This window comes from Paroedura picta, chromosome 2, assembly GCF_049243985.1.
Source record: "Paroedura picta isolate Pp20150507F chromosome 2, Ppicta_v3.0, whole genome shotgun sequence".
NCBI classification, from domain to species: Eukaryota; Metazoa; Chordata; class Lepidosauria; order Squamata; family Gekkonidae; genus Paroedura; species Paroedura picta.
Genome location: NC_135370.1, coordinates 171,759,468 through 171,771,928, shown reverse-complemented (window position 1 = coordinate 171,771,928; position 12,461 = coordinate 171,759,468). Strand labels below are relative to the sequence as shown.

Genomic DNA, 12,461 nt, shown 5'->3' with positions numbered 1-12,461 from the left:
TTGCCTTCCTCTGTGTAAAGTGCGTCACGATGAGGGGAGCAGGGGGTGGGGGAAGAGAGAGAAGCCGTCTCCGCCCCGCCATCTAATCTTACTCGGAAACAAAAGCAAAACCGGCACCGTCGAAAAAACCAGGCGAGATACTTTTGATCTGTTTGCAGGATCCGCCCTCTCAGGAAGTAGATAATATAATGTGTGGGGTGCAGAAAGGAATGCAAAAAAAAAAACCCATGAAAGAGCTCGGAGGCGTGGACAAAGGGGCAAAACCACGGAGTCACACAAAGCGGGTAGTTTAAGGTTCCTTTTGACATGGGCTCTTCAACTCGCGCTGGCTTCTGAAGGCAGACAGGGTTTTTTAAAGGTTTAATTCAGGACAAAATACCACCTCCCACGGTTAATGGGGCTTTAACTGGAGTTCTCCACATCCCGTTTTGACCTGGGTTTAGTTGCTGTTGTGTTTTCTCCTTTAAGCATTTGAAAACTTTCCAAAAAAGGCCCCCAAATCCATTTGCCTTTTGAAGCCGAAGCTGGTGGAAAGAGCCTCTATTGAAAAGGACCTAAAGGGGAACGACGTCGACAACTCTGAGCGATGCTGCTTATCCTACAAGGAATCCTTTGCTAATGCTCAACAGTGCAGTGGGGTCAGGGGGAGGGACACTCCCCATCCAGCAGCTCAGTCACCTCAAAGGTCCCTGGACATCCAGGCCATTCTTCCACTCCATCAGAGAACTAGGAAGGTCGAGGGGGTTCCAGGTCCCAAACTCCATTGAGACAGGGCTATGGGGGAATCAGCTGCGTGCCTCTCCCCTGACAGCCCGACATAGGCCGGGAGTCCTGCCTCTGGAGCTCCCCGTAATTAAATGAAATTCTATTCTCAAGCATTTGGGGGTGCAATTCAGATGGGGACCGCAGCATGAGGAGGTTAAGCCCCTTGCTGCGTTGTCCAGGTGACCCCAAAGAGGAGCAAACGCTAATTTGTGACAACTTGCTTTTCCTTGCATCTGATCAGGGAGATGCAGGCCTGAAAACTGAACGGGTGGGAGGGCTTTATGACAATTCCCAGCCCAGCCTCAACACTTGGCCCCAACTGCTCTACTGGACGTTTCTCCTGCCTTCTCACCTGTTGGCGGTTTCGACAGCAGACAAAAATGATGGAAGGACCGCTTGAGAAGCACGGCTGCCACTGCTTCCCTTAGCCAGCTGTCCATGGACTACAATTCCCATGAGCCCCTGCCAGCGCGCTGGCAGGGGGCTCATGGGAATTGTAGTCCATGGACGGCTGGAGAGCCACGCTCGTCTCACCTTGCCTTAAAGGAATCCTTGCTGTGTTGTTGGATTGCTGCTGTTGTCAGCAATCTTCTTTTTTTTAAAAGGTGAAAAGGAATTATATCTGTCTCCGTTACATGTGGCCTTGACAGAATACTCAGCTTAAAACCCCACTGACATTCCGTCTCGGACTAGTACCTAAGCGCCCACGAGCACCCCTCGACTCTTGACGTACGGACGGTTCTTGAACGGCCCTGAAAATTACGCCACGCGGAAGTGCCGTTCACATGTTCATCGAGAAAGAAAATGGAGGTGGGGGGGGGGGGTTTAGAGAAGAGACGCCTGCCTTCCCCAGTCATACCAGTGGACTGTAACGGGACAATACCAGTGCAACAAAAAGGCCCGTCCGTGGCTTCCAGGGAGCAGGACCCAAGCCATGAGGCAGGGCAACTGAACGGGTACGAGAAGCAGCCAGGGAAAGACTGCAGGGGAGGGGGAGGGAGGTAACAAAGACACAAACCATCATTACACACACACACACACACACTCTATAATCTGGGACACAGAAAAGCTTTTGGGAGGGGAACCATTCCAGTCCACAAAAGATGGCTCACGACGGCAGGTGCTTGCATATCCTCTGTCTTCAGAGACCAGGCCTCAGGGTTTCCCGCAGCTCTCTGGTCGGGTTCAGCACGACCGGCCCTGCCTGATAAGCCACAGCTCCTGTCCGCAGAGTCAAGTGACGGGCCCGGCGGAAGCAGCAATTTCCTTCCCAGAGAAACAGTTCTAATAGGAGACGACCAAATTAGTAATGGGATACACGGTTTTCTGGTTAAGCTGTCGAGTAACAGAAACAGGGCTGTGTTAGCAGACGTTGCTGCTAAACATTTTCATCTTCAGGCTTTGCGCTGTAAAAACCCGCTTTTTGGGGGGAACGGTTAAGTACTGCGCGTTCCCGGTGGACGGGGTCTTCTTCAAGAACAGGTTGTAAGTGAAGAGATGGCTCTGCCTCGGTTCGGGAGATACGGAAAGCTGGGTGGGAAAGAAAAAAGGAGGAAAATGACCATTTGTTCTGGGTAGCAAACTGGGTGGGATGGAGCCCTGCAGCCGATGCTAGTTCAGGGAGGGTGCTCAGGCCTCTATAGGATGCTCAGGCCTCTTTCAGTCTCTCAAGAGAAGAAGCCCTTGTCCCCGTCCCGTCCCCCCCCCCCAGATTCCCCACTCCTCCTCCACCTGCAGCCAGCTGGGTGACCTTGGGCTGGCCGCAGCACTGAGAAAGTTGTTCTAAACGAGCAGTGATATCAGGGCTCTTCTCAGCCTCACCTCCCTCACTGGGTGTCTGTTGTGGGGAGAGGAAAGGAAGGTGATTGTAAGCTGCTTTGAGACTCCTTTGGGTAGAGAAAAGCAGCATATAAGAACCAACTCTTCTTCTCCTTCAGTAATCTCAGGGCTCTCTCAGCCTCAACTCCCTCACAGGGTGTCTGTTGTGGGGAGAGGAAAGGGAAGGCGAATGTAAGCTGCTTTGAGACTCCTTTGGGTAGAGAAAAGCAGCATATAAGAACCAACTCTTCTTCTCCTTCAGTAATCTCAGGGCTCTCTCAGCCTCACCTCCCTCACAGGTTTTCACGGGGAGAGGAAGGGAAAGGTGTTTGTTAGCCGCTTGGAGACTCCTTCCAATTTTGAAAAAGGGGTATAAAAAAACCGGCTCCACTTCTTCCAGCACAATTCAAAATGCTCAATTACCGCAAACTGGAAAGTCCAGTCTGACAATTGCCCGAGTCATACTTCCAGTGGCACTTTCTCCCCCCCCCTTTGACGCCCTTTCGCAAAACCTAATCGAGCACACACTGCAGTTCTTTTCCGTCTTCCTAACCTCCTTTATCGGAACGGCTCTCTTTCGCGTTGTCGTGGAGACATCAGCCCAGTAAATGACAGCACCTCACACGTGTGAGCCAATTAGGCCAGCAGATCTGGCCCAGATTAGTAAGACCACTGCATCACATCTCTCCCCCCCCCCCAAAAAAAAAGACATTTTACATCACTGTATCTCCATTGCAGAGTTGGAAAACAGACTAAGGAGGGGAATCCAGATGATGAAGAATCTGGGACTTTTCATCTTGGAAAAGCAATGAGAGAATTGACAAAGAACTTGAGTGCATCCTATGACGCCGACGGGCAGTAGGTTCAGGGCAAACAGTAGGAAATACTGCTTTACACAGAGTGATGAAATGGCAGAACTTGCTGCTAAAAGCTATAGGGATAGCCCCAGGAATAGAACGCTTTGAAAGAGGGTTAGATTAATGGAGAATATGTCGATTGATGGCTACTAGCCGTGGTGACCGAAAGGAGCCTCCACATTCAGAGGCATTCTGAATCCCTGAGCCAGGAAGCAACATCAGGGGAAGGCCTCATCCTCTGGGCCCTCTTGTTTGCCGTTCAGAGGAACTGGTTGGCCACTGGGTGAGACAAGATGACAGGCTAGGTATGCCATCTGTAATTATAGGTATACTGTTATAATAAAGCCGGTAAGGGGTCCTAGGAGGAGTTGGGCTTCATTGTTTACCGGCCAATCAGGTTGCCTGTCCCGCTCCTGACTGCCTCCTCCTCCAACCCTATTAGCCATCCATCCAAGGGGTGGCTAATCAGGTTCCGTGCCCTGCCCCTGACCGTCTCCTCCAAGTTCTCCCCACATGGTGGAGATCCCTGCCGGCTCAGAGATGCGCTGGACAGTGAGTGAGCTGGGAAGGAGGGCTGGGGGGGGGGCTGTGGATTGGGGGGCCCTGGGGCCCTGGCTGGGGCCTGGGAGAGGGGGCCAGCTGTCATCTTCACTGTGTGTGGGGGGGGACAGGCCTCCCCTACCCGAGCTGTCCCCTTGCCTGTGTAGGGACCTGGGGGGCAGGGAGGAGGAAGGCCCGGCTTTGGTGCCGTGGTTCACTTGGGAACACTACACCTCAAGCAGGCCTGGCCATCATGCCTGGAGGAGCTTTCCTCTTTTAAACATTTTGGGTAACATTCAGGCCTGAAGTAGCCTTCTTGTGATCTCAAAAGCTTGCAAAGTGTTTTATGTTCATTCGGTGGGCCCTAATAAAAGGCATTACATGAATGGGGTTTGGGAGGGGGGATTTTATTGGCTCCTATTTCTGGACCAACAGAGTGACTAGCAACTTCTTGACGTTTAATCAGCCAATGGGAGTTGTTTTGTTTTCCATTCTCTAGCTTTGAGGCTCCTTCGAGAGAAAAGGGGCATATAGGACAACTTTGTAGAAAAGTAGGCTTCCGTCTTCATGTAACCCTGTCTATTCTGAGAGCCAGTTTGGTGTGGTGGTTAGGAGTGTGGACTTCTAATCTGGCATGCCGGGTTCGATTCTACGCTCCCCCACATGCAGCCAGCTGGATGACCTTGGGCTCACCACAGCACTGAGAAAACTGTTCTGACCGGGCAGTGATATCAGGGCTCTCTCAGCCTCACCCACCCCACAATTTGTTGTGGGGAGAGGAAAGGGAAGGCGACTGTAAGCCGCTTTGAGCCTCCTTCGGGTAGGGAAAAGTGGCATATAAGAACCAACTCTTCTTCTTCTTCTTCTGCCGCCTGGATCCTTGGAACTGCAGGACATGAAGCTCAAGATATCCGCTGACATGTATACCAAGCAAGGCAACGGGCAAAAGAGACTGACTAGAGGGAGGGAACGGTGGGGAAACCACCTCTGCTCTTTCTCTTGCATTGAAAACCCTGGGAGGTATTGCTGTAAGTCGGCTGTGACTTGGCCGTGCTTCCGTAATAGGTCTCGCTATGCCCTGCCTATGTCCAGGCTAGTCTGATCTTGTCAGACCCTGGAAGCTAAGCAGAATTGGCCCCCGTCAGTATTTGGATGGGCGACCTCCGTGGAATACTGGAGTGATGCTGAGGCAGGCAATGGCAAACCACCTCTAAACATCTCCCGCCTTGAGAATCCCACCAGGAGGCGCCATAAGCCAGCTGCTGTCTGACAGCTCTTCCCACCACCACCAATGGATGCGGATAGAACAGGGGTGGCCAAATGGTGGCTCTTCAGATGAAATGTACACAGACTACTATTCCCACGAGCCTCTGTCAGCATGTGCTGCAGGGGCTCATGGGAACTGTAGACTGCGGACATCTGGAGAGCCACCGCTTGGCCACCCCTGGGATAGAATCTCAGCCGTAGACTTTATTAGCCTTGAGCTATAAGTAGCTAGGGCAGGCCTGAAGATAACAAGAGAATCGGGAATTTCTTAACACGACTTAGCATGCGGGTTGAAACCCTAAAAGCCACCCACTCCCATAATACTGCAACATCATGGTGTGCTGACTAGAGCGAGGGAACGGCAAACCATCCCTGCTATCTACATCCAGCCCTAACTTCCACCAGCTTTGCCAGGAGCTGTGCTTATGAAGAAGAGTTTATTTTTGCACCCTGCTTCTCACTGCCCAAGTAAGTCTCAAAGGAGCTTACGATCGCCTTCCCTTCCTCTCCCCGTTACAGACTCCCAGTGTGGTACGTGGGGCTGAGAGAGCCCTAACATTACTGCTCTGCGAGAACAGTACTATCAGAACAGTGACTAGCCCAAGGTCACCCTGGCCAATGTGGAGGAGCAGGGAAGCAAACCCGGCTCATCAGGTTAGAAACCACTGCTCTTAATCAGTACACCAAGCAGGCTCTATTATGTATCGCATCTGGACATGTCACATTGGTCAGTGCGATGCCGCAGAAACCGCGCTGGCTTGGAATGGGCAAGCTTGGCTTTAGGCACCAAGTTGCTCAAGCCCAGCCAGCTCCAGATGCACTTGTTGCAAGGACAGCACCACCTGAATCTCCTTGGGAGCACCTTCAAGTTCTCAGCCAGGCCAAACTGGATGCTGGGCAGGTGAAGGGGCTGGAGCCAAGAACGCCAGCTGCACGTTTAACTCCCTCACCTTTCATAAAGGCCAAAATGGGATAGGGGGTGGAGTGTAGCTTCCACCAGAGAAAACCCTTGGCCAAACTAAGAGCAGGACAACAGGAACTGAGCACAAGAGAAACGCTGAGATGTCTGACTTCATTTGCAGCACACAAGGAGCTCCTGTGGTCATGCTTACCTTGGTTTGAGCTCCTGTGGTCATGCTTACCTTGGTTTGAATGAGGGCTTTGCAGTTGCTGATGCTGAACTTGTCGATGTTAGACTCTTCAGCTTCTTTGATGTTGCCTTTCTCCAGAACATCATCTTTGCCTTCTGGAAGGACCTGGTGAACAAAAATTATCACAATTTAAGAGGGCAGCTGTGTTACTCTCCAGTAAAACAGTTAGGTTTGAGTTCAGCAGGGACTTCTAAACCAACAAGAATTTCAGGGTAAAGCTTTCAAGAGTCAAACTGTCATCGTCATCATAGTAATATTTAACCTTACAGCGTGCCCTTCCCCGGCAGGCTCAGGGTGGGTGACGAACAATTAAGGATTCAACACAATTTCAATAAACAAACATTAACATGTTAATTAAATAAATCAACTAGGCTTTTAAAATGCAATTATTAAAAGGACTGCCAAGTAATCCAGGATCGAACACATGTCAGAAGCATCTTTTGAGATGTACGCTTCTTCTGTACAACATGCTATTAGATCATGCTGAAGTTGTACAGTGGCTACATTAGGGCACCGGAAGTGGGAGCATTTTAAAGTTCTCAGCCAGGCCGAACTGGATGCTGGGCAGATGAACTGCTGCCAAGAACACCAGCTGCACGTTTTACTCCCTCACCATTCACCATTCCTGAACATACCGCTTCCCCTCAAGTGTACCCACCTCTGGCCGCTTTTAACTACCTAAAAGGGTCTCAAAGTGGCTTACAAGCACCTTTTCCGTCCTCTGGCAGGACTGCTCTGTGAGAACAGCTCTATCAGTGCTGTGGCGAGCCCAAGGTCACTCAGCTGATGACATTCCAAATGTATATTGACTACTGGATTTTACAGGAGAATTTCAGAAGAAAATCGGCTTGTGTTTCATAGATCACAGCAAAGCTTTTGACAGTGTGGTTTGCTGAAAGGCTATGATTGGTTTTATGAGAATGGGTGCGTGCCACAGCATCTGATTGTATTGATGTGCCATCTGTACTCTGGCCAAGAGGTTACTCTTAGGAGAGGACATAGAGCAACAGACTGGGTTCCAATTGGCAAAGGTGTCAGACACGGATGTGTTTTATCTCCTTATCTGTTTAATCCATACACAGAACACATGATAAAGAAGGATGGATTAGATTTAGACGAAGGTGGAGGGAAAACTGGGGGAAGGAACACGAACAATTTGAGATATGCAGATGACACCACATTGCTGGCAGCAAAACAGTGAAGACTTGAAACGACTCCTGATGAAGGTTCAAGGGAGAAATGCCAAAGCTGGATTACAGCTGAACATCGAGAAGAGGAAACTAATGACTACTGAAGAATTACAAAACATGAAGGCCGATGATGATAAAGTAACGGAAATGGTTAGAGATTTTCCATTCCTTGACTGCATCATCAATCCAAAGGGAGACTGCAACCCAAAAAATCAGAAGGAGATTGAGACTGGAAAGAGCAGCTATGAAGGAGAAAAGACCCATAAGTGTAGGGACAATTGATGAATCTGAAAGGTAGTATTGGATGAGAGCATTACAGATACAGTGGAATACCAAAAAATCAAAATAGGTTCTAGAGATCAACTATTTTTCATCAAACAGAGCCATAGTGTTGGAAGGGGCCATCTAGTCCAACCCTTCTGCTCAATGCAGGATTAGCCTAAAGCTTCCATGATAAGAATCACAAACCCCTAAGAGTTGGAAGGGGCCATCCAGGCCACCTAGTCCAGTCCCCGCTCAACAGAGGATCTTCCTAAAGTATCCATGATAAAGATCCTAGAGTCGGAAGGGGCCATCCAGGCCATCTAAGTCCAACCTCCTGCTCAATGCAGGATCAGCCTCAAGCATCCAGGATAAGAATCCTACAGTTGGAGGGGCCATCCAGGCCATCTAGCCTGAAACAATTCCTAGAAGCTAAAACAACTAAATTGAGGCTATGTTACTTTGGTCACATCATGAAAAAACAAGTCACTGGAAAAGACAATAATGCTAGAAAAAGCTGAAGGCAACAGAAAAAAAGAAGATCTGAAGAACATTACACTCTGCCATTTCCAATAGGCTGGTAATCCCCGGCCCTAGACAGGTACATCTGGACTCAACCAGGACCAGGGCCTTTTTGGTCCTGCCCCCCACCTGCTGGAATGAGTTCCCGGAAGAGCCTTGTCAGAACTGACCTAGTTCCCCAGGGACTGCAAAACCAGGCATTTGGCTGGAGCCAATGAATTCCTGCAATAACAACATCTTTAAACAGCCCCACGGCGCAGAGCGCCGCGGACTGAATAAAGCAGTAAGGGCAGTGTGGGAGGAGTTAGAGCAGGCCCTGTCCAGGATAAAAACTCGGAGGGGCCAATCAGGAGCCGCAAAGTGGCTCCTGATTGGCCCCTCCGAGTGTCCATCCCGCCCCAAGCAGCCAATAGGGAGCCGCGCAAAGCGCGGCTCCCCATTGGCTGCTTTACCTGCCCAGACAGCCACGGGTGAGAGGTGGCCCGCGCCGCCTTCTCCCAGCCAGCGGAGCGGACTTGCCGCGTCATAGACGTGGCGAGGCCACTCTGCCGGCCGGGAGAAGGCTCGAGAGAGCCTCGGGTGGGGGGTGGGCCTGCTCTCAGGCCATCTAGGGCCCATTTCATTTCCAAGTGAAATGGGCTTTAGATCTAGTCTAGTACATAACTGGGCTCCCTCCAGAAAGATACCCCCCCCACACACACACACACACTGGAATCCAACATCCAGAAATTAGATTCAGAATCAACAACCAAGAACAACATAAGTCACCACTTGATTTTTATTGTCCAATAGGTTTTAATGACAGAGTAAAATTTATCGAAATTTGGGGGGGGGTTATTGTATTTTAATGCTTATTTCCTGTGAACTGCTGCAAGTCCTTGGGAAGAGTGGCAGTATACAAGTTGAAAAATAAATAAATAAAATGTAATATTGTTTTTATTATATAAATTATCATTACTGATCTGTTGTAAACTACCCCGAGCTGGCTGTGGCAGGGGGGGTGGGGAATCGATCCCATAAACAAACAAACATGAGATGGACTGATTCAATCAAGGAAGCCACAGTCTTCCGTTTGCCAGACCTGAGAATGGCTGCTAATGGCAGCTTCCTTGGCTTCCAGTTGAATCCCAGATCCAGAATCAGAGAGTTGGAAGGGGCCATACAGGCCATCTAGTCCAACCCCCTGCTCAACGCAAGATCAGCCCAAAGCATCCTAAATCATCCAAGAAAAGTGTGCATCCAACCTTTGCTTGAAGACTGCTAGTGAGGGGGAGCTCACCACCTCCTTAGGCAGCCTTTTCCACTGCTGAACTACTCTGTGAATTTTCCCCCCTGATATCTAGCCTATATCGTTGTACTTGAAGTTTAAACCCATTACTGCGCGTCCTCTCCTCTGCAGCCAACGGAAACAGCATCCTGCCCTCCTCCAAGTGACAACCTTTCAAATACTTAAAGAGGGCTATCATGTCCCCTCTCAACCTCCTTTTTTCCAGGCTGAACATTCCCAAGTCCCTCAACCTATCTTCATAGGGCTTGGTCCCTTGGCCCCAGATCATCCTCGTCGCTCTCCTCTATACCCTTTCAATTTTATCTACGTCCTTCTTAAAGTGAGGCCTCCAGAACTGCACACAGTACTCCAGGTGTGGTCTGACCAGTGCCGTATGCAATGGGACTATGACATCTTGTGATCCGGTTCAACACGATTTGTCTGTGATGATCATTGCCAGGGCTGTGCACAAGTTGGAGTTCTCTATATGAGGCTGGGTCAGTGTATGCAGCTGAATGAAGTGTTGAGGAAACGGGGGAATAATAGAGATTTTTATAACTTTTTCGTCGCTTTATGTCTTGAACTGTGGCTATGGGGTTTTTAGTTTAGCTTTAAGGATGTTTTATTGGGGGATTTTATGCATGCATTGTATATTATATTATATTGTGACCGCTACGAGCCTCCGGGGAGTGGCGGGATATAAACTGAATATTAATAATAACAATAACAATAACAACAACAACAACAACAACAATAATAATAATAATAATAATAATAATAATAAATATGCTGGTCCAGAAATCAAAAGTCTGAATGATAGCGGGGGAAGGATGTCTAGTCCCTGACCCATGTCACTGTCTCATGAGCAGCATGATCACCCCGGGAAGAAAATTGGTCTCAGGCGGACTTTTGCTGCAGAAGCCTCAATTGAGGCTGGACGAAGAGGTCACGTAGGCGAAAAGGGAACGTGCTGTGTTGAAGAGATAACACAGTGGTGTGCATGCTAGAAAGAACTGGTTTTAAGCAGTCCGGAAGCCGGCCGCTGAGCAAGTCAGCAGCAAGTCTTGTCGGAAATGGAAAAAGCTATTTTTCAGTTTGAGTGGCGTCTGTGAGAAGGGCTTCAAAGGCTGTAACTCAGATCCTGGTTTTTGCCGTCGTCTACAAATTGTACGATAAAGCATTCAGCTGCTTTGGAAACTATCCTAGCGTCCTTTGACAAACCCCCGCCCCCAAAAGCTAGCCGGAAGAAGATTTGGGTGAAGAACTGCACACTGTCTTCTGCTGCCTGAGAAGGCTGAACCAGGACGAATGGCTTGAAATGAAAAGACAGCTTTCTAACAGTTAGCACCGTTCCTAAGTGGAACAGCTTCCTAAGGAGATAATGGGCTTTCCTTTTTTGGGTGGTGGTGGTGGGGATTAAGCAGAGGCAAGATGGCAATGCAGATTCCGTCACTCATTATGAACTTCAGAAGAAGAGTTGGTTCTTATATGCCGCTCTGGTCTACCCGAAGGAGTCTCAAAGCAGCTTACAATCGCCTTACCTTTCCTCTCCCCACAACAGACACCCTGTGAGGGAGGTGAGGCTTAGAGAACCCTGATATTCCTGCTCGGTCAGAACAGCTTTATCAGCGCCATGGGGAGCCCAAGGTCACCCAGCTGACTGCATGTGGGGGAGTGCAGAATCGAACCCGGCATGCCAGATTAGAAGTCCACACTCCTAACCATGACACCAAACTGGCTCTCAGCAAATCATGAGAGGAAAGGCAGGAAGGGATGAGCCAGCTGCCCAGCTCCCATGTCCCCTTTTTATATGCCCAGAGTAATACCAATTGCCCCTTTGGGTGTCGGAAAGGAATTGTCCTCCATCCAGGCCAGGTTGTCTTGGGGACACAAGCGGTGTTTTGCCTTCCTCTGGGAATACAGCAGGGGTCATTGGGGAAGTAGCTATGAGTCTCCTGCATTGTGCAGGGGGTTGGGTCAGACGATCTTTAGGGGACCCTTCCAGCTCCACGTTCCTATGTCTGCAAGAAGCATAGTGCCGTGCACTCATTCTCTATCACAGGGCTGGTCAACCTGTGGTCCTCCAGATGTCCATGGACTACAATTCCCATGAGCCCCTGCCAGCGAACGCTGGCAGGGGCTCATGGAAATTGAAGTCCATGGACATCTGGAGGACCACAGGTTGACTACCCCTGCTCTATCAGACACATATCATGCTGCTAGTCCTCATTAGCTTCGTATGTATTTATATTCTTTATGGTTTTAATGTTCATACTTGTTATGAGCAGCCCCAAAATGACTGATTCAAGAGGGGTGGGGTACAAATATATAGATAAATTATTATTATTATATTATTATTAGATTTATATCCCACCACTCCCTTGCAGCTCGTGGCAGGTAACAATATCACAAATCCCCATTAAAACCCCATAAAAACAATAATAACATTGCCAATATTACCGGCACACCATGAAAAAAAAAGGGACAGTTCAAAATTATTGTAACAGAAAACAGAACCTATCCCGGGCTATACTAAACAATTTCACAATAAATACAAATAAACGTTTCTTATCTCTTCTTTTATATATATATATATATGTATATAAGAACAACCGGAACGGCCTCTAGAGTCTTTTGACTAGACCTCCCCGAACTTGGGAGCCAAAGGCCACATATATATAATTTAAATTCTGAGAGGAAAACTTGATCCTTTTGAAGGACTTCATTAACAATACAATAAGTTGAAAAACAACCACTGAGGAAAACCCAATTGAAAACGGTTCAATCTAGAGGCCGTTCCGGTTGTTCTTATATACATATATAT

The 12,461-nt window shown here is 48.9% G+C and overlaps 1 protein-coding gene across 3 annotated transcripts in view; it reads right to left on the bottom strand.

The window, feature by feature from the left end:
* Positions 1 to 1,799: 1,799 nt before the first annotated feature.
* CLBA1 (clathrin binding box of aftiphilin containing 1) overlaps positions 1,800 to 12,461 on the bottom strand; it is a 31,674-nt gene continuing 21,012 nt past the window's right edge. For all 3 annotated transcript variants that reach the window (XM_077323851.1, XM_077323850.1, XM_077323852.1), the window contains exons 5-6: positions 6,389 to 6,502; positions 1,800 to 2,295 (exon numbers count right to left, since the gene is read on the bottom strand). In XM_077323851.1, coding sequence (XP_077179966.1) covers positions 2,128 to 2,295; positions 6,389 to 6,502 — 282 coding nt within the window. In that variant the 3' untranslated portion in view covers positions 1,800 to 2,127. The remainder of the gene's footprint in view (positions 2,296 to 6,388; positions 6,503 to 12,461) is intronic.